General features: G+C 37.5%; 1 protein-coding gene, 1 long non-coding RNA gene and 3 other non-coding genes across 5 annotated transcripts; 4 read left to right on the top strand and 1 right to left on the bottom strand.

Moving 5' to 3' along the window:
* The first annotated feature begins 1,631 nt into the window (after positions 1–1,631).
* LOC149014271 (RHOMBOID-like protein 2) lies at positions 1,632–4,888 on the top strand. The gene is made up of 5 exons (XM_089157099.1): positions 1,632–2,267; positions 2,914–3,077; positions 3,505–3,668; positions 4,361–4,614; positions 4,756–4,888. The coding sequence occupies exons 1-5, from the start codon at positions 1,975–1,977 to the stop codon at positions 4,868–4,870; spliced, it is 990 nt and encodes a 329-aa protein (XP_089013225.1). The 5' UTR covers positions 1,632–1,974; the 3' UTR covers positions 4,871–4,888.
* A 2,285-nt stretch (positions 4,889–7,173) lies between these two features.
* Positions 7,174–9,751, bottom strand: LOC149014270 (uncharacterized). Its single transcript, XR_016173499.1, has 3 exons — positions 9,663–9,751; positions 9,431–9,586; positions 7,174–9,089 (listed from the first exon to the last, which is right to left on the bottom strand). It is a non-coding gene; the product is annotated as an uncharacterized LOC149014270 (long non-coding RNA).
* A 4,705-nt stretch (positions 9,752–14,456) lies between these two features.
* Positions 14,457–14,759, top strand: LOC149014269 (signal recognition particle RNA). Its single transcript, XR_016173845.1, has one exon.
* Positions 14,760–17,589: 2,830 nt separating this feature from the next.
* Positions 17,590–17,898, top strand: LOC149014268 (signal recognition particle RNA). The gene has a single exon (XR_016173850.1).
* Positions 17,899–23,741: 5,843 nt separating this feature from the next.
* On the top strand, positions 23,742–24,044 carry LOC149014267 (signal recognition particle RNA). The gene has a single exon (XR_016173849.1).
* Positions 24,045–24,893: the final 849 nt, after the last annotated feature.

Below are 24,893 nucleotides of genomic sequence, written 5' to 3'. Positions count from 1 at the left end.
AACCTGGATCATGACGACCATTGGATTTTTTTGGACAAATTTGTCTTCTCTTTGAGATCAACACGTCATTTGGCCTAAGGGACTGTCTTGGCATGTCCTTACCGACACTAAAAAAGCTGGGCGGCTGATGTGACTTGTCTCCACTTGAACACCTGACAATTAGGCGAGAACCAAGCTCTAGGGGGATATGCTCAAGGTCAACGTATTTCCTTATACGTACGAAGCATTGAATGTGGAGATACAAGAATTTTCGAATAAGATGAATGTGAGATGTTCTTGAGGATGCTTCTCGTTCCATGGCGGGGGATACATCCTAGCTTCTTGGTTTATAAAGTATCATCTCTATAATGGATCAGTTTGTTGACATACCACTGAGCCATTTTTTGCTAGGAAAATTTTCAGCTCCACCCGACAAGTTATCCCTTAATATTATTGTCACAGCCTGAGTTATTCAATTTATCAATCTGACCTCAATTACTAACACTTTTAATCTCGACTAATTTTTATTTATTCATTCTCAATATTACGCCCATATTTCAAGGGAAGAAGATGGCAAAGGAATGGAAAACCCAAAAAGTATTTGTGTGAATAGAGGTGTAGAGGAAGACGAAGATGAGTCGAGAGAATTTTTCCTTCAAGGGTATTCTTGTCTTTTTAAAAACTTAACTTTCTTACATCAACAATTAACTTTGATTTCCTAGAGGGTAGGGGTGTCGCTGATATATTTTGTTCATATAGTGAGTCTAATTGATAAATTGAATAACTCAACGATAATATTAATTTTAAAGAATAACCCAGGGGGTGCCAATATTCCCTTCTTATTAAGATAATGACACGGAACCCATAATATGCTGATGCGACTAAATCAGCTGCTTTCTTTTTTCTTGTGATACTGGCGGTTAACAATTGTTTTCCGGTGCTAGTTGCATAAAAAACTAAATCACAAACTTCTTATGCAAGAAAATACTATTTTATCAATTTTCATGTATAAGTTTCTGTATTTCTATTTCTTAGAGAACCTCTCTTGATTGTTTTTGGGAATCCACTTAACTAATGCATCACGAACAATTGAGTGGATACGATTAAACTTCACAACTTTCTAAGGTGAATCACTAGAGTGTGAAGAATAATTCTATCCAAGGTTATTTTAAAATACATATTACATGTTTAAATACAAGATACTTTCTTGACTTTAAAGGTCTCAAGTAACCAAAGTCTTATAAACCTATTTTCCACACATAGCTTGCCCAATCCCTATACTTAATAATTAGAGAAATTTGCTACGATGATGCCATCCACAACCAATGTATAAATTGCTATTTTAAGACAATCTTCATGTCATTATTGAGACCCCAACTAAAAAGGTAATAAATAAAAAATTTATTATGTTCTGTTACTTGGACTTTTTTTATTTTAAATCTTGACTCCATGCCCTAAACATTAATTGAAAAAATAAATTTCGATTTGGCTTAAATTGAATTAAAATAACACGTATCCAACTATTATGAAGATTTCTGTCGGCTTAAGAAATAGTTAAAAAAAGTTTTTTAATTAAATTACATACATGCCCCTTATTTTAGAGACAATTACGTTTATATCTCCTGCGATTTTACCTGTTAATTCCAGGGACGGACTGCCGGTGGCCGCGCGACATCAAACCGGACAACCGGCAACAAGCGAACACGGCAACGCGATATTGCTGTGACCGACGATTGGGCCCGGGAAACTGGAAGGAAACTCAGTCGCCGAGTCGCTTCAGAGCTGTATTTTAGTGATGAAGGGCTTCAAGTTCAGCTTCACAGGCTCTCCCTTCCGAGTCACTTCACCCGTTCCTCGTTTTACTCCTCTGTTCCGGCTAAGGCAAACTTGCTTATTTCTTCTACTCTATTGTTTCGTTTTTGTTTGTTACTATAGTTTTCCTGAGATATCTTCGTAGGAAGAAAGTAAAGATCTGAAGGGATTTCAGAATTTGAGATGAACCATGGAGGACAACCTATGGCAGGAGATCTTGAGAACACAGACAATGCTAACCCTCAAGCAGACTCCTCGTCTTCTAATCACCAAGATACTTCAGAGAAGCGATGGATTTGTTGGTTGGTTCCTGCGCTTGTGGTGGCCAATGTTGCTATGTTCATATTCACTATGTATATCAACAATTGCCCCAAGAACGAGAATGCTTCTAAAAAACACTGCTATTTGAAGGCTTTTGGTAGATTCTCCTTCCAGCCTGTTCAGGAGAATCCTCTGTTTGGACCATCTTCCTCAACGTAATTGTTCTTTCGACCTCTTTTAACATTTTCTTTGAATCTCTTTCTCTGTGGAAGGGCAAACATAATTAGTTTGTGTTTCAATCTATTTTGCTCTGGGAAGTTTAATTGGGCTCTTCAATTGGTTTACAGTACTCTTTGTGGCGTTCGTAGAGATGGGTTAGTTTTGACTGTTGGGGATAATTCTTGGCTAAGACCAAAATTTTCTATGTTTCTTGGATCTTCTTGTTATGAAGCGCACAAGGCATTCTGATGATATGGTTCTTTGCCCTTCTTATGATCTGGGGGAGGTTCTGTCTTTCCGAAGGCAACTGTTTAGGTTGTGGGTATTTGGAGATTTAATTTCCTGTTGAAAGCCATAAGGGTGAGTTTAATTCGGAGAATTTCTCTTCCTTGTTTTTTTTTCTTTTTTTCCCCACTCTGGTTCTCTGGGGTGCTCACAATGTTTTTCAGATGTGAAGCGAAGTCTACTAATGTCCGCTGTTGGATCTGATCTTATCTTATTTCTACACTTCTACTTATTTTTAGGATATTTGGACTTGACAGTTTCTTTTTGCACCTCTGCTAAAGTGGCTTCAGCCTGTATGTCTTTTTCACGTCTAGGTAAAAAGATGCACTGATCTTTTGGTTTTTCCTATTTTTTCAGGTTGGAGAAGTTGGGTGCTCTTGAGTGGGACAAAGTGGTCCATGGACTTCAAGGATGGAGACTCGTCTCTTGCCTCTGGTTGCATGCGGGTGCTACTCATCTTTTATCAAATATGTTTAATCTTCTCCTCATTGGGATCGGGCTTGAACAGAAGTTTGGTTTTGGTAGGTCTGCTATTCCTATTGCTTTGCCCCTTTGAATTGGTGTAGATGGAAGTGATCCCTAGGTCAACTTGAGCCTGGTTTGCCTTTTTGTTGATTATCTTCCTTTTCACTACTTCTAGTGTTGGCATTGTTTGAGTTTGAGTGAAACAGATAATTGAAAGGTTTTACTGGGGGTCATTGTTGCTGCTGTTTTCTGCTGTTAATATGGAACCTCTTGTAAAGTTGGTCTAGGTTTGGTTGGCTATTTTTTTCCTAAAGTCCTCTGACATCAGCCAACTTTGAATTCCTTAGCCTCATCTTTAAGCAATGTCACTGTGAATGTAGTCAGTTCTCTATCTAGGTCTTTTGTCTGTATCTTTTCATTAGTCCTTGTATCCGCTGAGTCTCTGACTAAGCTTTAGCACTTACCTTTGGCATGAATTTGCAGTTCGAATTGGGGTTATCTACCTTGTGTCTGGATTTGGAGGGAGTGTTCTCTCTGCCCTTTTCATAAAAAGTATCAGCGCTGTTGGTTCTTCCAGTCCAGTGGCTGGACTTGTCGGAGCCATGTTTTCAGAAATTATTATAAACTGGACTATGTACTCCAAAAAGGTGAGAAATTTTCAAGCATGTTTCATTTATTGTTTTATTGATGTCAACCTAAATTGGGTCCCATATTGAATATACCTATGGTAGACATATGGTAGACATATGGACAATCTAGGAGTCTCTCTTATTGCACAGGAAATGGCTGCCTTAAAGGGTTCCGTTTGTTAGCAATGCCACCTACCTTCATGTGCAAATTTCTGCCCATTTTTGACCAACATCTCCCCCCCCCTCTCTCCCGGGGCACACACATAAGGGGAAGGGAAAAAATTATCTGCCCATGGGCTCCTCCCATGTGGCAAGCAGAAGAGATCATTTTTCACATTTCTACAATTTAAACTTTGGTTCTTCAAGAGCTGGTGTAGCAAGGTTAAGATCCAATACATGGTGGGTTAGATGGCTGAAAGTGGAACAGATTCTAAAGTCTGTATTGGCCTGTCTTTCTCATGGCCAAAGCCAAGAGGCTATCTGGTAATGGGGTATATAGCCACCTAATGCTGAACCTTTTACCCTGTAAATTGCGTATTTGGTTTTACACAGAGCTTTTAAAGTTTGTGATGTTGAAGAAAGGCTAGTGTCTTCGTCTTCATTAGTTGGGTAGAAGTTAATACTGAAGAATGGTAAATATGGACTACCTTGTAGCTGTGGTTTTAACCTACCATTACAATCCCACATTTTTTTTTTTTCTGCTTGTGCAGGCAACTGTTCGATTCTTGGCAGTTGTGATCTCCATTGCCTGTTACATAGGTTTTGGAATTTTTATTCGTGTTGATAATTTTGCACCCATTGGGGGACTCCTGACGGGCTTCCTCCTTGGCTTTGTTGTGCTTCTCCAACCTCAGTTTGGATTGGTGGAGCGCCGGAATCTTCCGGTTAGTATGGCTGCAAATTCTAAACACATGGCATGCCAAAACATACTGTGGGTGGTCTCCCTGGTTCTGCTGAATGTTGGGTAAGTTCTATCGTTCAAGTAAATCTTCGTTGTCTGTACATGTATATGCCAAGTAGTTTAGTGGTCTTCAGTTATTCATTAATATGTTTTTCATTAGATTACAAGGTTAATTTTCATTGTTTTTGTTGTTAAAATTTGCAGTTTCATAGTTGGGTTGGTAATGCTGTTTCTTGGGGTTAACGCACATGAGTACTGCCACTGGTGTCATCACCTGAGCTGCGTCCCCAATAAAATATGGCATTGTGCAAGCAACTGACACTCCGTTGACACTCCGTTCTTGCCTTTAGTCTCTGCCAATGGATTTATGGTTTGAAGACATCGGGTTGCTTTTCTTCTTGTGCCAACCTCTCTGTCATTCTATCCCGGAATGTTGCACATAGAAAGTGGTTATATACTTATATTACAATAGATGTTGAAAATTCCTGCTAGTTTCCACATGTGTAAACACAATAATATAGATGAATCCATGGTGTGTATATTTTGACATTTTAATCGAATAGCATTCGTGATTCTTTATTTTCTTGTTCTGTGACACTCGTTCTTGTTCATTTATTTTACGAGTTGTAAAGATCTTAAGTTGGGTTTAGAGGTTGTCCATTTGAAGGTTAAAATAGTAAAGGAGTTCTGACTCATGAGACCTAAATGAGAGGATGGGAAATAAAAGTTCAAAAAATTTCTCAAAAAAAACATACCCGGTGTTAGTGAGTCTAATTGATAAATTGAATATAATAAAAGAAAACGGACCTAAATTTTTGGTCAAAGGATTTGAGAGGTTGTTAGATTTTTTATTTTTAATTTAAACAAGGCGTTTTTTGAGAGGTGGTTAGATTCTATGAGGAAAAATGGAAACAAAAATCAGAGAGGGAGGGCTAAGAATTTAGGAAAATATATTTCTTTTCTTGTCTATTGTGGCTTGCAAACAGTGAATTAATTAATGTATAACTTCTCCATTGAATGGGTTATGAGAAATGTATGGTGGAGAGAGGGATGGAGCCAAGATTTAATATGGGAGGCTTGCATAATGATTAAAAAAATTCTCCTTTCTATTCTTTGATCCTTGTAGTGGTGAATTTTATGCAGTGGTTTTTATAAATTTATTCAATACCGTGGAAGCTAATTTTATTAACGATGACTTCTCTATCGTTGTCTTTACTGTTATTTTTTTCTTTCTTTTTAAATTTGGGGACAAAGTAGTGGTATTTCATACATGAAAAGAGGGCAAAAAGATAACTCTAGGAAAATTTCGAAAAATTGAATGGGGGTGGGCCGGCCTTGGAAAAGCTCCGTGACTTGGTGGAGAGAGAGAGAGAGAGAGAGGGAGAGAAACTTCTACAAGATAGAGAGTTAGGGGTAACCTCTATGAGGAAACCAACTCATTATGTGCCTTCATAAACTCCTCAGTTTATGTAAGGATTGAGGAAAGCAGAGCTGGGTTTCAATAACCATTCCATAGAGATCTTAGTTTCCTTGGAATCCAAAAGCTACCTTGTCTTCAAGGTGTGATATTTAGGCAAATTTCACGTCGCACCCTAGGGAACCAGGCAAACAGATAAAATTCGCTGATTTTGTGTCAACTTTATAGGTGAAGTCTAAAGTCTTTTGACATCAGTGATAATCCACCACTATGAGAGAAGAAGAAAGAGGAAAAAATTATTATTTTGGGCTTTCCTTGGGTTTTGCTGGAATTGGAATCGGATTTCTAATAACCCACGACCAAGGAAGAAGGAGGAGGAGGAGGAGAAAAGGTTTCCACCACCGCCAGAGAAATAGAAGACAGTGACAGAGAAGAAGAGGATAGGCAGCAACGGATTTGGTGATTCTGGCAAAGATATTGGCGACTAGATCTCAGATTCCATGACACAAAAGTGGATTTTAGCCTTTATTTCGCCAGTTAGCCGGAATATCGACCACTTTCCAGTGACTTTTGCATTTTTCCGACAACTTTTGAATATATCGTCTTTTGGTCCCAAAAAAATCGCCAATGGCTGAACCAGCCGAAATTTGGCAAATTGTTTTTCCATGCTTATCTTTCATCCTCTGTGAAAAGACAGCTTTACCCCTTACTTGATATAAAGATAGGAAAGGACTTATTTTAAATCCAAGGTTGAGGAACCTATATGGAGGTGGGAGTGGGACTTACAGTCCATGATCGGTTAGGATCAATCCCTCTCCTTTTCAAGGGGATAGTTGATTTTGATTCAATGATTTGAAGACTTTTAAAAAGAATAAACATTTGAGAGATTGCTACAATGTCGAAGTGCAACTTCCAACCCCTTGTGGGTGTCTAGTGGTTTGGCCTTTTTTCGTCAAAAAAAAAAAAAAAAAAAAAAAAAAAAAAAAAAAAAAAAAAAAAAGAAAAGAGAGGAAGCAGAAAAAAGAAATAGAAGAAAGGCACTCTTTTTCCTAAAATTACATATGTAATCTTTAAGTTTGTAAACTATTATGTTTATGCCTTATAAAATTAATTATATTACGTCTACACCCCTTGCACCTCTTATGTTTCAAATTATATATCAAATGCACCATTGCTGTCAAAATAATGGCTTTAAGGCTCTTTTTGGTATCAATTCTCATTCTCTATTATGGCTATTTAAAAAAAATAAGTACAAGAATTGATTATTGGTCAAGAATGGAAAATGGTTTGGTGACATTTGTCGAAAATAAATTATGAAATGAAAAATAAGTTTGGTATGTCAAAATGAAAATTTGTTAAAAAATGATAATGAAAATTAATACAAAAAAAAAACCCATTAATCTATATATTAACAATTAATTAATTATCAAAAAACACATCAAACAAAATATTAGCTTAACAACATTCATATAAAATGAGTCTTGCAAGAAACACACTCACTACAATATCAATGTAATGTCTACTAAAATTAAAACTACATCAAATACTTGCAAGGAAAATAAGAGCTTCCATGATCATTTCGCAATGGTGGCATTGTCTTTAAAATAGGAAATCATTTCTTCAACACCCCAAATGACATCTCTATATCAATTTTCAATGAAGAATGTGTAAAATTAAATAGCTCATCTTATCGTCCAAGTTGATGACGCTTAAAGTTTTGTAGATGATAGCATACATTCTTCAAAAGAGCCATATAACCAGGTGCATTTGTATATCCAGAATAAAAAAATCAATTAATAAAATGTTAACAATTCAAACAATATCTACAACTATATCATAAAAAATATGAAATGTTACCCGATGGTGGATGTGGGAAGTTCAGACGAGGAGTGTGGATAGCTTCTCATAGTATCCGATTATCATGTATTGTCCCTTCCCAACCAGTCCAAAGAAAAGTGAAGCAGATATCCAATGCTCATGTGACTCCTCATCATTCCCATTTAAAGCTTATTTTGATCCAAGGCTACACGACACTATGATATCCATCCAAGGCCACTAGGATATCCATCACAAGCTAACATTCTTTAAAAAAAGAATGAAAAATTTTTTTTGGCTGCAGACACAGCAGTTATCAGCTGTATAGGAGTAATTATGATTTAAAGGGATTTACAAGGTAGGATATAAACATTACATCATGTAAAAAACACAGCAGCTAATGTAGAGAACAGTTGAACACTGTTGAGCTAATCTAAAGAACTGCCTTGTGGAAAAGCCCTAAGAAAGAGATCAATATCACCTAAAGACTAGAAGAGAAGTAAAATCCTACTTATAAGCTGTACTAGGTCCCTGTTTCTATTTCAGCATAATCAGTTGCTACTAATCCTAGAGAAACCAAAGGACAAAGGGAGTACTGGCAATCAAGAACTAAAACCATGGACAAAGGGAGCACTATCAATCATGCACGTTATGATTCACACACATTACATCATCCTCCCAACATCCAGAGGACATGAGCTAGGTGCACTTGCACTTCAAACATATGCCTCAGAGCATATGCTCTTGAGGCATGCCCTAAGTTGATGAACACACACAAAATGCTTTTGACCCACATCCAGTTCAGTTCAACTTTGCAAAAGTACATCACTCCTAATGTCAAAGCGAAATCATGTTCTACATCTGTAAACTCTTACCTACATTAACATCTACGCCTCTATTATCTGTTTTCATAATTGGAAGTTTCTGGCTATAGGCTTTCTACCTCAATTGGCCAGCATGTACTGGTAGATAAAAGTTACGATCATCCATTTCATAGTATCAGTGAGAACACCATTCCACACAATTATCCAAACATGAGACCAAGTGTAAAATACCCTTTCCACTAAAGGGCCAAACATAATTGCAGCATCATGAAACAATTATTTTTGTTTCAGAGAAGAGGGCTTGGAAAAGGTCCAACATATGAGAATCAAGTAAATAAAAGAATCCTCTGACAACTACTAAAATGATGATGCTTCATAACTCACTCGGTTGGATACTGGAAAAGATTTATGAAAAATTGGTTGACTTCATCTGTGAATTCAGGAATTGCATCAGTTGTAATATTTGCAACTTCGTAACTAACCTGAGGAATCAGAAAATATAAAAAATAAGCCATGAAAAAATAACAAAGTTCACTTAATTAATCAAGGAAACTTACATGAATCAAGTGTTCCAAAACAGTGTAATCATGTTCTTTGCAGAAAGCACTAATTAGGGGAAAAAATGACAAGAAGACATTTCATCCAAAGGACTTCAAAGGCAATGTGCTTCTTAAAGAGGAAATCGACAAGTGGGTTGTTAAAATAATTAAATAATTAAATCTGAAACACGAGAAGCAAGTGGGTTGTTAAAGAACACATCAGATTAACGGAAGATGCAATAGGAAGAAGAAGTAACCAGAATAGAGAAACGCATGCGACTCACCCGTCCCTGGTAAGCAGCTTGAGGATTAAATGCTGTGTAGTGGATCTTCTGGGTTGGACCATTCGAGGGAGCACTGGCTGCAGCAGCTTACCACCAGTACATATTGAGAGCAGCAGCCATTAAAACTTTGGGATCGTTGAGAAGCAACCCCAGCAACTAAAAGAAGAAATACACAGAAAGCTGAAATGCTGAACGGAGATGGAAAGAAAACAGAAAAGAAATGAAAACAAACCTTGGAGAGTATGATTCCTTGACGAATGTTGCAGAGTTACCGTGAGCGAGAAGTGAGAAAAGAAAAATTGCAGTTGAGCAGCGCAGTTCATAAGCACGTTAGGGTTTGACGTTAGAGTTTGAGAGTGGATTTTATAAAATAATGTGTATTTACTATTATACCCCATCTTAATTTTAAAAATTTCAAGTAAACCTGCGCATAAATGGGGAGAATGAATTGTCACCCATAATCCATAATGGACAAAAAATCCATCGTGGATTTTGAAGGTTTTTCTATTGTTTTAAATAAAAATAAAAATGATAATGGATGCCAAACCATTTAAAACAATGAAGAAAAGCTCATAATAGACAATGAGAATTGATACCAAAAAAAGCCTAAGTGATGAGTTTATGACAATATCTATTAATTTTTCAAATTCCCAAACTATCCTTGTTTAGCCTCAAGCTGATCTTGACTTTCAAGGAAAAAGAAAAACAGAAAAGCAAGGGTGAAAAGCAACCATGACTTAATTTTGAAATATAATGTCAAAAGATTTTGCAAAGTTAAATACATAATTTTTTACATGAACCTCCTCCATTTCCATTGGAAACTTAATGTACCCCCCTCAAAATTGAAATCTTCCAAAGCCCCATTCCACATTTGACACTATTAGGTTTCCGTTAGTTTTAACTTTAATTTTACAAATTTAACCTCATTTGAATAAATTTATTTAGGGATAATTACTGTTGCCCCCTTGTACTCTGATTTTATTACTACTTTATCCCCTCTACTTTTTAAAATTGCTAATCCAACCTTTAACTTTGTCTAAAATTACTAATGCCCCCTTCTGTTAGGCTCAGTTAGTTTACTGATGATGTAGCATTTATATATTTTTTCAAAAACCCAAAAATAATCCTACAATTATCTCTTTACTTATTTTAATGAAGAGCAAAATAGACATTACATATTTGATGTTAACAACCACTTAACACCGTTAGAAGTGATGGGGGCAACAGTAATTTCATAAAGAAAGAGGTTTGATTAGTAATAAAACTAAAGTACAAAGGGGCAATAGTAATTATCCCATTTATTTAAAATCCTAAAAGTTTTTATATGAGCCTCATTCGTTTCGATTGAAAACACTCAACTCTTCCCCAAAATCAAAATCTTACGAAGTCCCCCTCCACACTTCACACTGTCTGTTTTCTTTTAACCGTAAATATAATTTTAATTTTTTACCCATACTTAATAAATTTATATAAAATCATAAATAATAAATTTTATAATCATTTTAAAATCCTATACAATATTTTTGATGTCACCATATTACTCTAGATTATATGACCGAAATTTTTTTCAAATTAAAAAAAGCTCTTGCATGATCATTTTATCACTATATGGCCAATGTGGTCATATTAACAAATTAATTTGACTTTAATCAGTTAACTATGTACTTTCACTAACGGTGTGAAGTGTGAAGGTGCCTTGTAAGATTTTGATTTTGGAGGGGTGTGCCATATTTTCAATGAAAATGAAGGGGGCTCATGTAAAAAAAATTTTACAAATGTCATTTAGAATTTCAAACAAATTTATCAAGGACTAAAATTGAAAAAAAAAATTGAAACAAAAGAAAACTTGATGGTGTTAAATGTGGAGGGGGACTTTGTAAGGTTTCAATTTTGAGGGGGGTGCGCCGAGTTTTCAATTGAAATGGAGGGGGCTCATGTAAAAAACTCTTAAATATATCTTTTTGCATTTCAAAGTAACAAGATTAGGCACATGTGGACGTTTGTAATATAACAAATTTTGAGGAGTGTGAAAGTAATATTATGCAAGGTGTAAATATAATTTACTAATCCAATGGCTTCATTTTTTTTTTCAAGGATTGGACCACATTATGAAAACTTATTTGTTAGCTTTAAAGATAGACTTCAGATTTAGGGTAATGTAATAGTACAAGTAATTGATTTTACTTGGGTGTTGCGTAATTAATATGCAACACCCACAGTGTAGGGTCGAGATCTTGATTAATTGTGCAACACAATCAATGCGCATTAATTGTGCAGCATTGAAGCATGACCCACAAGTAATACCAAGATTTGTTCTTGCTTCACACTTCCCAAATCCTCTATAGAGAAGAAAGGAATAATCTATGTACAAGAAATAACTTCTAGTAACCATCTTCCTCTGTTCTCCACCAAATAATCCCAGTTGTATCATGGAGGATCCAAACATGCTTGCTGTTGACCGCATTGTCATATCTTGTTGTTGCCCCTGTTTGATCCTTCAGGTTCATGAAAAAATAGGTGAATATGAGAATTAATTCTCCATTCACTGGGGAGGTTAGGTCAATGTTGTTTATTCCCATTAGTGGAGAAGAGACAAGTCCATTGATTCTCCCCTTTGTGAGAATGTGAGTCATTGTGATTCAATGGCCCAATTCATTACCTTGAGAATCTCAATAGGTGTAAGGTGTGGTTTGGGCCTATATAAACCTAACCCCTTCCTTGCATGTGGTGTGCAATAGATACACTCCTCATAAATGCATTATTTGTTGCTTATCATTTCGAAGTTCCTTTTTACCTTTGAATTTGTCTTAGTGTTGTGTTGTAGCTTTTGGGTCCTTGAAGGGATTAGAAAAATTACATCATCTTCTAGTTGGAGGTTGTTTTATCTTGGAGGTGGTGGTGCGAAGAACCATTGGTAGTAAGGTGCATAAATTACTTTAAAGACAACACTCAAGGTGTGACTCAACCTTGTTCGTTGGTGGTTTGTTTGATTGTATCATCAAGTTCTCCGGATTAGCTAAGGATCTTCATAATTGTATTGCAATTCCATTATTGTATTTTTAGAATTTGTAATACAATTACCCAACAATTGGAAAGAAGAAAAGAGGAGAGAAGACTCAGGGGAGAGATGGAGTTTCATACATACCTGAAGTGTGAGTCTCCAAGAAGATCTTTTGACAGTTCGGACTAGATGGTTTCCTTTCAATTCTGATCAAAGTTGTGAGCTCACTCTTTCTGAAATTGAGAAAGTTCTAGGAGAATTGTGCCAACAAGGAGAGTTTGCTTTCAGAATTTTTTGAAGAAGGAATGAGAAATCCTGAAGCTCCTTATCCAATGTAATTCAGGGAGAGTTTGCTTTCAGAAACTTTTGAAAGTGTAGTACATTACCAATTTATTGAATTAATAGTTCCAATCAAACTTTTCATAATCTAGCAACTCAATCAGTTTCAAACCTACCCTGACCTCTTCTTGGTCTGATGTTATATAATGAATTGCCACTCATGTGTTTCTTAACCTATTCATTTGATCCCAAAATCTTGAATCAGTCAGTGGGAGGAGTAGAAGGAAGAGGGGATGGAATTACATGAAATTGGGAAGGAGGGGTTCCCAATTTCGAAGATCACAATGTGTGAGGAGCTTTGATAGCAGCCGGGAGGGACCGACCCAAATACTTTATGGGATGTCGGCTGCACATACCAAAGATTGGTCCGACAACCCATGGAGGACCACATTTGTCCCAAGCTTAAATTCTCTATTCTGAGGGGTAGAGGACTGTGCTTCTCTTACACTCTTTCACTATACATTTAGGAGAAAGTCCACCTCTGAGCATTGATAAAGTAGACCACACGTTGCACCATGATCTTGATGTGGGTAAGATTGAGGATAGACAAGTAGGGATCTTCTACCTATGAAGGTAAAGGATTGTCCTTCCCTTGCACCTTTCCACCACAAATTTAGAAGGAAATTCTACCTTTGAACACAGAGGCAGAGCCAAGATTTAACATTGGAGGGCTAAATAATGAAACCACATGGAAAGAAAGTCAAGTGTTGATATTTTACACATGGAAAGTGGGCCAAAGAGGTCTCTCAAGGGAAAGAGCGCCGGGGGGGGGGGGGGGGGGCAAGTTTTGGTACTTCAAACATGAAAAGAAGGCCAAAAGGGTCTTTCTAAGAAAGTTTCAAAAATTAGGAGTTAAAAGCAAATACCGATATTTCACATATGGGAAGAGGAACAAAAGGGTCTCTCTAGGCAAATTTAAAAAATCAGGCAAGAGGCGAGCCATGGCCCCCTTGGCCCTAGGATAGCTCTATTCCTGTCTAAGCATTATTAAAGTGAACTGAAAAAGCTCATAATGAATTATTCCTAAATGTGTGATGAAGAGGTATGAGGAAAAGACAATTATAACCTATAACACAAAGTATATCCCTAATGAAAAAAAGAAAAGAAAATTCTCATGAGTTCATGGAAAGGTAATAAAGGAAAAAACACCTTTGAACAATGATAAATTGGGAAAATAATTACCATATCCAATAGAGAAAAGAATAAATTATTCAAAAGAATAGAAAGATAGAGAAAGAAGATCAAAAAACTTTTGAGAAGTCCAATGAAAAAGCATAAAAAAATCTAGGACAATTGTGAATAGAAAAAGTGGCTATTGATTAGAAATAAATTTTTTTTTGGTCAATGTAGGGTTGGTAGAGTGGTAAGATCCATATTTCATGGGTTCGACCTTTGCGGACGATGAAAGCTCCCCCCTGAGGATGTAATCGAGGTGCGCGCAAGCTGGCCCGGATGAACCTCAGATACCAAACTTCTTCTTTTTTCGTAACCAGAATAGAAATAACTTAAATCCATTGGAATAAAGAATAAAATATTCATGTCCCGAGTCACCATTAAGAAAAAGTAAATTTTAATTATTCACTTAGAAGCTGATTCCTAATTCACACGCTTTGGTTTTTAGTCCCATATCGAAGAACTCCCAAAATGTTTGCCTCTTTACAAATCTAAGCTTTACACTTATCAATTGCCGAGCTCGGTAGCATGAGCTTGTAACCAAGTGGGGCATCAAGGTGATTGAATGCTGGTTCAATTCTTGTTGGGTTGGGTTGGTAGGTGCAACAATTGGTTTGCCCGGTCCAAGTTGGGAGTTGAACTTTGTAACTTGGACGAATGCCTAGGCTTCATGGTTCCTAAAGTGGAGGGCACTGCGTCAGGCTGGCTTCACAGAGCAGCGAAAACCTCTTGCTCTTGACAGTGGAAGGATAACAAATCAATGTACCTTCAACCTATACTGCCCCAAGAGATGATCCCAATCAAACATTCACCTTTTTATACTCAAAATTAGTATACACCTTTATTATTTATATTAAGATGGACGAAGGGATGTTTCTTCTTAATCCATGGCATGTAGAAAGAGGCTGCCCCACCATTTGACATGATACTTACTTTTTAACTACAGATGTTGCCATGATTAATCCCCCACCCTCTTTGATTAATTCCATACCTCTTATAAAAGCTTCAAATCGACGCTTGCACCATTAAACATTCTAATGCTATTTTGCTTGCGAGCCCTTATAAGACCCATTGAAGGTCTCACCTCTAAATTATTATATTAAGGAATAGGTCTACATATATTTTGTGGGATCCACGTATATTTAAGAAAAAAGACTAAATTATTGCTAATGATACCTTTTTAGGACCCAATATAGGCTCACCTCTAAACAATTATACTAAGGAATATCTACATATATATTGGCCCACTATATTTATATATATATATATAAATATATTGATATATGATATATATATCGCATATATAGGCTATTAAAGCAACAATACAAAAAATATATATATATGCACATGACTTCAACCCTAAAAAGTTAGATGCAAGCCAAAATTTTCTTTGATAGGAGATGTAAACCAATTTTTTTTTTTTTTAGGTAATAGATGCAAACCAATGGTAGTTACTTGCCTTACTAACTATAGACATCTTATTCACAAATCACAATACAAAATCAAATAAAAAAACTTGTAGAAGAAATAAAAAAAACATAGAATATAAAATCAAATAAAAAGAATAACAAAAAAAAAAAAGGAGAAAAAGAGAAACGATAAATAAAAGAAGTACCTAATTGTAGAGTATATATTTTTCCAAATTTTCTTAACCCACGCTTATAGAAAGGGAAGAGAATAGATAGGAAGAAAGGAAGGAGAGAAGAGAGAGGAGATAGGAGAGAAAAAAAAAAAAAAAAAAAGGGATTGAGGAGATAGTTTCTAATTAGGAATGAAATTTTGAATACCTAATAAGTTTTTTTTTTCAAAAATTTCCTTAACCCACATTTTTAGAAAGAGAAGAGAATAATTAGGGAGAAAAGATTAGAGAGAAGAGAGGAGAGAATAAATAGGAAGAAAAGATGAGAGAGAAGAGAGGAGAGAATAAATCGGGATTGAGGAGTTAGTTTTTAACCTAGGAATGACATTAATATCCATTATTTTACCTTTAAAAATTGTTCTCAATATTTGGGGGGGGGGGGGGGGGGGGGGAAATAGTGACATTTCACATGTGGGAAAAGAAAAAAACTGAGAAAATTAAGGAAAATAAGAGAATTAATATTATTTTTTTAAAATCGGGGGGGGGGGGGGGGGCATGGCCCCCAGCCCCTCTATAGGTCTGCCCCTAGCCACCACATCAATGCCAACCGCTGTCTCGATGCCTACCTAGAATTCCAAAGCCCCCCTCCGTAGAATCAATAGCGTTCTGTCGCCAATGCCTATCATTTGCTCTAGCCTTACCTACTGTGGAAAACCCCTCTTTGATGAAAGCTATCCCTTGCTCCTCATCCAAGCCCTAATATGGAAACCCTCTTGCCTAAAATAACTCGTACGACTAGCTCTTGTAATCCTTCATTGCCTTCATCTTGGGTTCCTGTCCTATTACCTACACCCCTCCCCAGCTTGCTTACCTCTTCTGCATAAACAATTTACTAACCTCCTCTACCCCCTACCTCATTACTTCATCTAGATCCCACCTTAATCCATCCAAATCACTTACTTCACCACCCAATCTCCTTAATTGGTCCTCACCACCAACCCATCCCCTTCTCTAACTCATGAATTATCTAGCCCTCTCTCCCTAATGAGGCCCCCTCCTTCACCCCTGCTTGAGCCCACTCCCTAAAACCTCACAACCACTTTCCTAGGCTCCATTTCTAACTTCCCACCCTCTCTTAATCCCTCTCCTTCCCTCTCACCCAAGCCCACTCCAAGCCTCTAACCCAATCCTAGACTTCATCTCAACCTAAGCCCAAACCCCAATTGTCATAGGCATGATTCCCTCTCCACTAGGTCCAAAACCTCACTCCCTTTGCCCCATTTTTGTGAGCCCTTTCAGACTCCTCCAACCGAAGCCTATATTGCTCTGCGGACCTCTGGACCCTCCCTCAGCCATTCTCTATTTCCCTTTATCTATTTTTTACGACCTTTCGAACTGGGGATCACCATTTTTTCTTAAGAGCCTAGCTAACGCCGTCATTTCTCATCCCCCTATCTCCTCTAATTGTGGGCAACTTGTCATTAAGTAATATGGACCTCTCCCCATTGTGCGATAAGGGATGTCCTTAAGGGCTTCTGTGTTGAAACCTCTACCCTTCCGTACGTCTTGGACCGCAATGGTTGTAAGAGAAGAAATCATATTACTAAGTGGCATTTTTAAGTTGTGGAGATTTCCTTGATGATTTCATATGTCTAGAAAAAAGAAGAAAAATAAGATTGAGGAAAACTAAGATTATTTTACCCTATTTTTTTTTATCTTCCTTGTTGAAAGTATACTCTCTCCGAGATGCTTGCAAAAGAAGCTTAGTGCGTTTTGTTGAGCTTGTATTTATTGTTTTGGCTGACTTCCCTTTTCTCTCTCCCTCCCCTCTTTTCCCCTCTTTTGGCCAGTGAATTCATAAAAATAAAAAAGAATGAAATGTTCATGTCCAAGAGTCATGATTTAAAAAGTAATTTTAAAAATAAAATAATCATCTTCCATGCTTTTCTCTTTAGTTTAACATTTAAAAAGTAATTTCTAATTCCCATGCTTTGCTCTTTAGTCCCACATTGAAAAACTTTCAAAATATTTGCCACTTTATGGATCTATGCTTTACAATCATCAATTGCCGAGCTCTATAGCATCAACTTGTAACCAAGTGGAGCATTAGTGATTGAATGTTAGCTCAACCCTTGTTAGGTCAACTTAGCAGGTGCTAAAATTGGTTTGCCCGGTCCAAGTTGGGAGTTGAGCTATGTGGTTTTGGCGAAAGCCTAAACTTCATGGTTCCTAAAGTGGAGGGTAGTGCGTCAGGCTGGTTTCACAGAGCAGCGAGAACCTCGAGAACCTCCCCTTCTTGATAGTGGAAGGATTGCAAGCCAATGTGCCTTCAACCTGTAGTACCCCAGGGATGATCCCAATTGAACGGTCACATTTTTTACTCATTAATGTGCTACATGTTATTTACTATCTTTGTTACATTCTTGATTTTTTTTTATACGGATAAAATTAGAAAAAAGGAGAAATGTTCTTATCTTTTAAGATAAAAAATGATTTGGTCCATCATTTTTCGGTACTGGACATCCATGTTTCTTGAAATTAACAATAGATACTAATTAAAAAGAGAAAAAAAAAAAAAAAAGAAAAGAAGTATATTGTAAGGGAGAATAGAAGATGATGAATCATGTGAAATTCAAGGAGGGTATATTGTAAGGGAGAATATAAGAGGATGAATCATGTGAAAGTCAAGAAGGGATTTCTGGCTACATGTATGAGGAATTTGGATATGTCAGACGGATCCAAACCATTCATTGGATGTTGCGTACACATACCAGATTTTGGTGCCACAACCTTCTATTTTTAATTGAGGATTGAAGGATTTTTGACTTGGTAGAATCTTGGTACTATGGACAGCTCTCTTCTAGAAGTTACAATCCTAGTCAATATATACCTCTCAGTTAATGCATGTCCAAGTCACTTTCAAAGGTACGGAACAAATTGTTGGAATTTCCATGATTTTTGGAGCTAATCTTGGAGTTGATAGAAAAGCTCTATGGAAGGATATTGCCACTATTTGTTGTAGTATATCTGACCCCTGGATTAGGATGGGTGACTTCAATTCTATCATGCACCCTCCATTTGATTTGATACCTAGCTTTTAGCTACAAAAATTTCCATGATTAATTCCACACCTTCTCTAGCACTATAACCACGGTTAATTCCATACTTCTTATTAAAAACTTCAAATCTTTGCACCATCAAACATTGCAATTGTCATTGGTAAGACATCAAACTCCCTGCTTTGCAAACAATTGTTCCCACTATCAGGTTTGAAGGCTCGTTGTTGTCACATGTTGCATGGACAATGTTTTTGCCACTACATTTGTGAAATGTCTCATAACCCTAACTCGAAAATCCATATTGTAGGTCCGAAAACCCGGAGTGCTTGAAGAAGGCAACTCTGGGCCATCAAATGAAACCATTGGATTTGACTTTGAACCAATGAAAGTAGATGGAGATGATGCTAAGTTGGAAGCTTTGTTAGATTATGGAAGAATGACTAACTCGAATGTTGACGGACTTGGTAGATGGATCAAGAGTACAGTAATGACACATGTGGAAAGTCTCAGAAAACCAGATAAGATCCTTCTAAGTTGGAAAATGACCCAAGATGAAGTTACGGCTTTCGGAGCACAAAAATACACTTTTTGACCAAAAGTTTTAGGTTGGTAGCCTGCATTGGTCACCCCAGGCGACCAAGCTTGTCTAGGGGCAAAATTGGTACTTTTGGGAAATTAGTTTTTTGAAGCCCTATTTAATTGTTTTTCATTAAAAAATGTGTCATTATGTTCTAAAGCCATCAGAGACATTCTAGAGAACCCTCTCTAAGGTGAAGGAAGGTTTGGGAGCATCCATGAAGTTTTTTGCCCAACGATTATTCTTTTACAAGGTTAGCATTTACTACATTATTTCTAGTTATTCTTATTCTATTGTTTCTACCTACTGTGTAGACTTTCTTCAAGGTTTATACTTATTGTAAGTACCTAATCTTCTATTCTCTTAGTTTTATAGTGAATCCCCATTCACTCTAGCTCTTCTGTGAACTTCACGGTATGATTCGGTAAAGACCTAGTATAAATCTATATGATTTTTATTCTCTTTGATTAGTCTGATCTTCAAATCATGTTATATCATATTCCATGATGTTTTCAGACCTTATTCTACTATTCTCTTTACCCTCACTTTAGTCTATTTGTGAATCTATGGTTTGATTTCGGATGAAACCTAATATAGGACTTGTTAGGTTTTCATTCATTTGACCATGATTAATGCTTAAACTATAATTAATAATGTCCTACCATGATTTCTGAATTTTCTAGTTAATTTCAGAGTGGTTTGGAACCCAAATGATGAGTTTTCTATCGATTTTAGGATTTGTTGTCCGTACACAACAGCCTTGGTCGATTGGCTTGGTAGCCCTAGGTGACCAGGCATGTTGTTGATAGTAGAATGCCTAGTTTTTCCCTCTTTTCATCTTCAAACCTTTAGGGTTTGTTCCTAACATTGAATCATCATATTGTTAGGACTTTTTGGCAAAGTTTGAACTCATCTTTTGATAAACTCTTCAAAGGTTTCGAATCGACAACAACGTGAGGACGTTCACTTACATTTAACCTTAGCTACATTCTTATTTGTAATATGACTTGAGTGCATGTTCTATATTGTTGTTTTTAGGACTTAAACATGATTTATATGCCTTTGTAATTTTAGAAAATTGTTAGTAATGATGTTATGCATAATTGGTAAATATGTGAATGTTTGGAATAAGAATGAATTATGATATGATGATGTGATTGAAATCATATTGTAATGTGAATGCTTAGGTTGTAATTGTGAATTGGGGAATGCCATTTAGGTTTTTCTATCTTGGGACATCAATGGAGGTGGTATGTGACATGATCCTATGATGCCCCTTGGCGCTTTTCATAATTGCTAGATGTCATACCTAGGATGTCTAGAAGTGTTTGGTTAGAAACCCCATCATATCACACCCTATCGGCATGGGTATTGAGGTCGAGTGACCCATGGTAGCGATGGGGATTGTGGGCGCTCAAGACCGGTAGCCAACCCATGAGAGGACACAATCACATTGTGGGAGCCATTCATTGGTAGGGTCACATCATAATAAGCCTGGCCTCATGGGTGTTCAACACTGGTAAACAACCTGTGAGAGGACATGAGCTTCTCATTTATTATATGTGGATGACCAATAAGGTTAAGAGTCCGTAGTTCGAGTTGGTTGGTGCCATATGATATGATGACTCTACGAGGAAGGATACCATATCCCATTGTGAGAAGCATGAGGGGAAGTACCCGACCCTAAGTTGATGTGACTTAGTATATGACTTGCATTGCGCTAAGTATAATCCTGACACACGCCAATACTCATACCAAATGGTGTGGTGAGAGAGCGGTGACTAAACCCCAGCCATGGTGATAGTCCAAGAGGGATGCCCGTAACCCCTTACCCATGATCCCAAAAGAGGTATTCAGTCTGTGAGGGATCAGAGTGACGAGACCTTCCTAGAGGAGGCTGGTATTCTATCTTAATGCATGTCTACCATTGGAGACTAGCATCTGTTAGAGTTAGTTGCATTCTTGCATATTGTCTCACATCATATTGCATTATGATATGTTCTTCAATTGGATTGAAATTTTTATTTATATGTGAACTACTCGCTAAGTTCTTTTGAGCTCACCCTTTAGTGACAATGTTTGTTTTACATGATTTTGTAAGTGAATAAGAGATCCCGAGCCCCTGTTTGAAGGTCCCTTCCTTATATTATGCAACTGAGGAAACAATGGGAATTGATAGTAGCTCGTGGTGCGACTCGAGTACTAGTATGGAGTTCTATCACAACTCCAATCAACAGTGATAGAAGCCGCCTTCCTCATGGTGGGATTACAAGCTTGACATTGATCCCAAGTTACAAGAATACAAACCCTTGGAGAAGAAGGCGAAAATAGAAGTAGAAGACATAGATTAGTTTGATAGTCTTATTTATTTCTTTCAGTTGTAATACTTTAGTTTTGACTATTCTTCCGCATTTTTATTACTAGAGTTACTTCCGCACACTCTATTACTTTGATTATTTTGGTATCACTTCCACACTCTGATATTGTTTTGAGATCCTTCTAAGATCCATACCTTGATTATTCTTTTAATTACATTAATACGATGATATATTCTTGTTCATGATTGTACTATTGTGTTATGTGGGAGGATGATTATTTGAGACTTGATCTTCGGGGTTGTGGATCACACCTCCGGGTATTGCAGTTAAGGTACCGGTTGGGGGGTTGTGACAACATTAATGCCAACCACTGTCTCGATGCTTACATAGAATTTCAAAATCCTCCTAAAAAATTGATAGTGTTGCCATCACCAATACTATCATTACATCCAGCCGTAACCAATGGAGAATAGCCCTTTTTGATTAAAGCTATCCCCTGCTCCTCATCCATGCCTAATATGGAAACCCTCTTGCCTAAGTTAACTTGTACGACTAGCGCTTGTAATCCTTCCATGCCTTGCATCTTGGGTCCTCGTCCTATAGCTTAAACCCCTCCCCTGCTTGCTTACCTCTTGCAATGAACAATTTACTAACCTCCTCTACCCCCTACCTCTTTGCATCATCCAGATTCCACCTCTATCCCTCCAAATCACTTACTTCACCACTCGATTTTCTTAGTTGGTCCCCACCACCAACCCAACCCCCACCCTCTAACTCAATAATTATGCAGCCCTCTCTCCCTAATGGGACCCCCTTCTTCAGCCCACTCCCTTAAACCTCACAACCACTTCCCTGGGCCCCATCACCAACTGCCCGCCTTCTCTTAATCCCCCTCCTTCCCTCTCTTCTAACTCTACTCCCATCCCTTAACCAAATCCCAAGCTTTGTCTCAACCTAAAACCAGCCCCGACTATCACAAGAACAAATCCCTCTCCACTATGCCCAAATTTTCACTCCCTTTGCCCCCTTCACCTGAGCCCTTTCTAGTCCCTCCAACCCAAGCCCATATTACTCCCCAGACATTTCGCCCACCCTAACCCTTCCTACCTTCCCCCCTCCCTTAGCCATTCTCTTTTGTTGGGAACTCGATGGTACTGAGGTAGACCAATATCTCACCCCAGATCTCGGCTTGAACCGTGATGCATGCTAGCTGAACTATAAGCAAATAAAGTTGCACCTTCTCCATAGGTCTAAACTTTTGGAGAAACAGCAAATGCTTGATCCTACAAGTGGTATTAGAGTAGGTGGTCATAGGTTTGAGTCTCCCTAGTGGCGTTATTTGGGTGAGGGGTTTTTGGGAGCTTGATTGTACTGAGGTGGTCCAAAGATCTTCCCTTAGATCCTAGCTCAGGTTTGAGTCTCTCTAGTGGCGTGACTAGGGGAGGGGGATTAATGTTGGGAACTCAATGGTACTGCTAATCCCAGCTCGAATTGTGATGCGCGCTAGCTGAACTATAAGTAAATAAAGTTGCACATTCTCCACAGGTCCGAACTCTTGGAGCAACGACAAGCGCTTGATCCTACATCTTCTTCTCCTTCATTTTCTATTTCCAATCCTTCCAAATTGGGGATCCCCAATTTTTCTTAAGAGCCTAGGTAACCCCATCATCTCTCATCCCCATATCTCCTTTGATTGACCTCTCCCCATTTTGTGATATGGACATCCTTGAGGGCTTTTGTGATTGAAACCTCTACCTTTTGTATGTCTTGGACCGCGATGCTTGGAGGAGAAGCAATAATATTACCAAGTGGCAATTTTAAGCTATGGAGATTTCCTTGATGATTTCAAATCTTTAACAAAGAAGAAGAAAACGAAGAGAGAGAAAAACTAAGATTATTTTACCTAGTTTTCCAGTCTTACTTTGGTTCAAAGTATACTCTCTCTGTGATGGTTGCAAGAGAAGCTTACTGCCTTTTGTTGAGCTTGAATTTATTATTTTTTGTTTTGGCTGGTATCCCTTTTCTCTCCCCCTCCCCTCTTTTCCCTCTTTTAGTTAATGAATTCATTTATTCGTCAAAAAAGAATAAAATATTCATGTCTAAGAGTCATAATTTAGAAAGTACTTTTAAAGATAAAATAATGCGTTGCTCTTTAGTCAACATTTAAAAAGTAATTTCTAATTCCCATACTAGTCTTTTGTCCCACATCGAAGAACTTTCAAAATTTTTGCCTCTTTATAAACCTAAGCTCTACAGTCATCAATTGCCAAGCCCTGCAGTGTGAGCTTGTAACCAAGCAGGGCATCAAAGTGATCGCATGTTGGCTCAACCCATGTTAGGTCGGGTTAGTAGGTGCTAAAATTGGTTTGTCCAGTCCAAGTTGGGAGTTGAACTATGTGGCTTAGGCAAAAGCTTAAACTTCATGGTTCCTAAAGTGGAGGGTAATGCATCAGGCTCATTTCACAGAGTAATGAGAACCTCCTGCTCTTGATGGTGGAAGGATAACAAGCCAACGTGCCTCCAACCCATAGTACCCCAAGAGATGATCCCAATTGAATGGTCTCCTTTTTTACTCATTGTTAAACAATTACTGCAAAGATGGGTTCAAGATCATATACATTTGAGATCTTGAATGCAATGGATCTAGACACTAGAGGTGCCTCTTTACGTTCCCGTTCCTTTGATATGCTTTCTCGTAGGTTATTTTCAAGCTTCCAAATCGGCGAACCACAATGATGGAGGTTATGGATTAACTTCTTTCCAGAGAGAAGTCATAGAGAGAGCAAGGGAGAATACTCTAATTCTCCAGTTAGTCTTTCCTATTCCATCTCTCTTTTGTAATATTCTTTCCCTTAACCCTAATTCCATAATTAAGTTTCATTTAGACTCAACTAAGTGAAGGAAAACAATATTAGAGTCCTACTTAGACTCAACCAAGTAGAGGAATAGTTATTTAGGAATACAAAACCGATTTGTTGTTGGCTTCGACTCAAAGTGTAGTGGGTCCCACCCACTACGGTTAAAATCTCCCACTCGCCACAAGGTGGCAAAGCTATCCAAATGCTCTCATCAATTCTAATCCTTTCAATGATGAAATGGAACATGCAACCTAAGAGATGTATCTAGGGTAGGAGTGCTATATCAAATCTCCATTTGACCAACATAGCACATCATTTGAAATTATCTCATTATACCCTAAACAATTCAACTATTCCCAATTCCACACCCTCGATCCCTCATAGTGAGCAGTGAACTAGTCTAATATGATGTACTCATGACTTTGTCAATATGACAAGTCGCCCAGGCATTGAGTCACATCACAGTAGGGTACAAAACAAAAAGTTTTTCCAAAGCACTCAATTGGATTATTCCCAATTGCTTTTCCAGTCTTGCCCTGTGAGACCACATCATCCCTGA

This window comes from Hakea prostrata, chromosome 5 (assembly GCF_041222555.1).
Source record: "Hakea prostrata isolate BN-2017 chromosome 5, UWA_Hpros_2, whole genome shotgun sequence".
NCBI classification, from domain to species: domain Eukaryota; kingdom Viridiplantae; phylum Streptophyta; class Magnoliopsida; order Proteales; family Proteaceae; genus Hakea; species Hakea prostrata.
The sequence above is the reverse complement of the archived record's forward strand: the minus strand, read 5'-3'. Positions and strand labels throughout refer to the sequence as shown.

Excerpts from the sequence above, each read along its gene's own strand:
- LOC149014271 (XM_089157099.1), top strand. The coding sequence starts at position 1,975 with ATGAACCATGGAGGACAACCTATGGCAGGAGATCTTGAGAACACAGAC. Across the intron at positions 3,078-3,504 it reads TGAACAGAAGTTTGGTTTTG|TTCGAATTGGGGTTATCTAC; the intron begins GTAGGTCTGCTA and ends ATGAATTTGCAG. Across the intron at positions 4,615-4,755 it reads CTGGTTCTGCTGAATGTTGG|TTTCATAGTTGGGTTGGTAA; the intron begins GTAAGTTCTATC and ends TAAAATTTGCAG.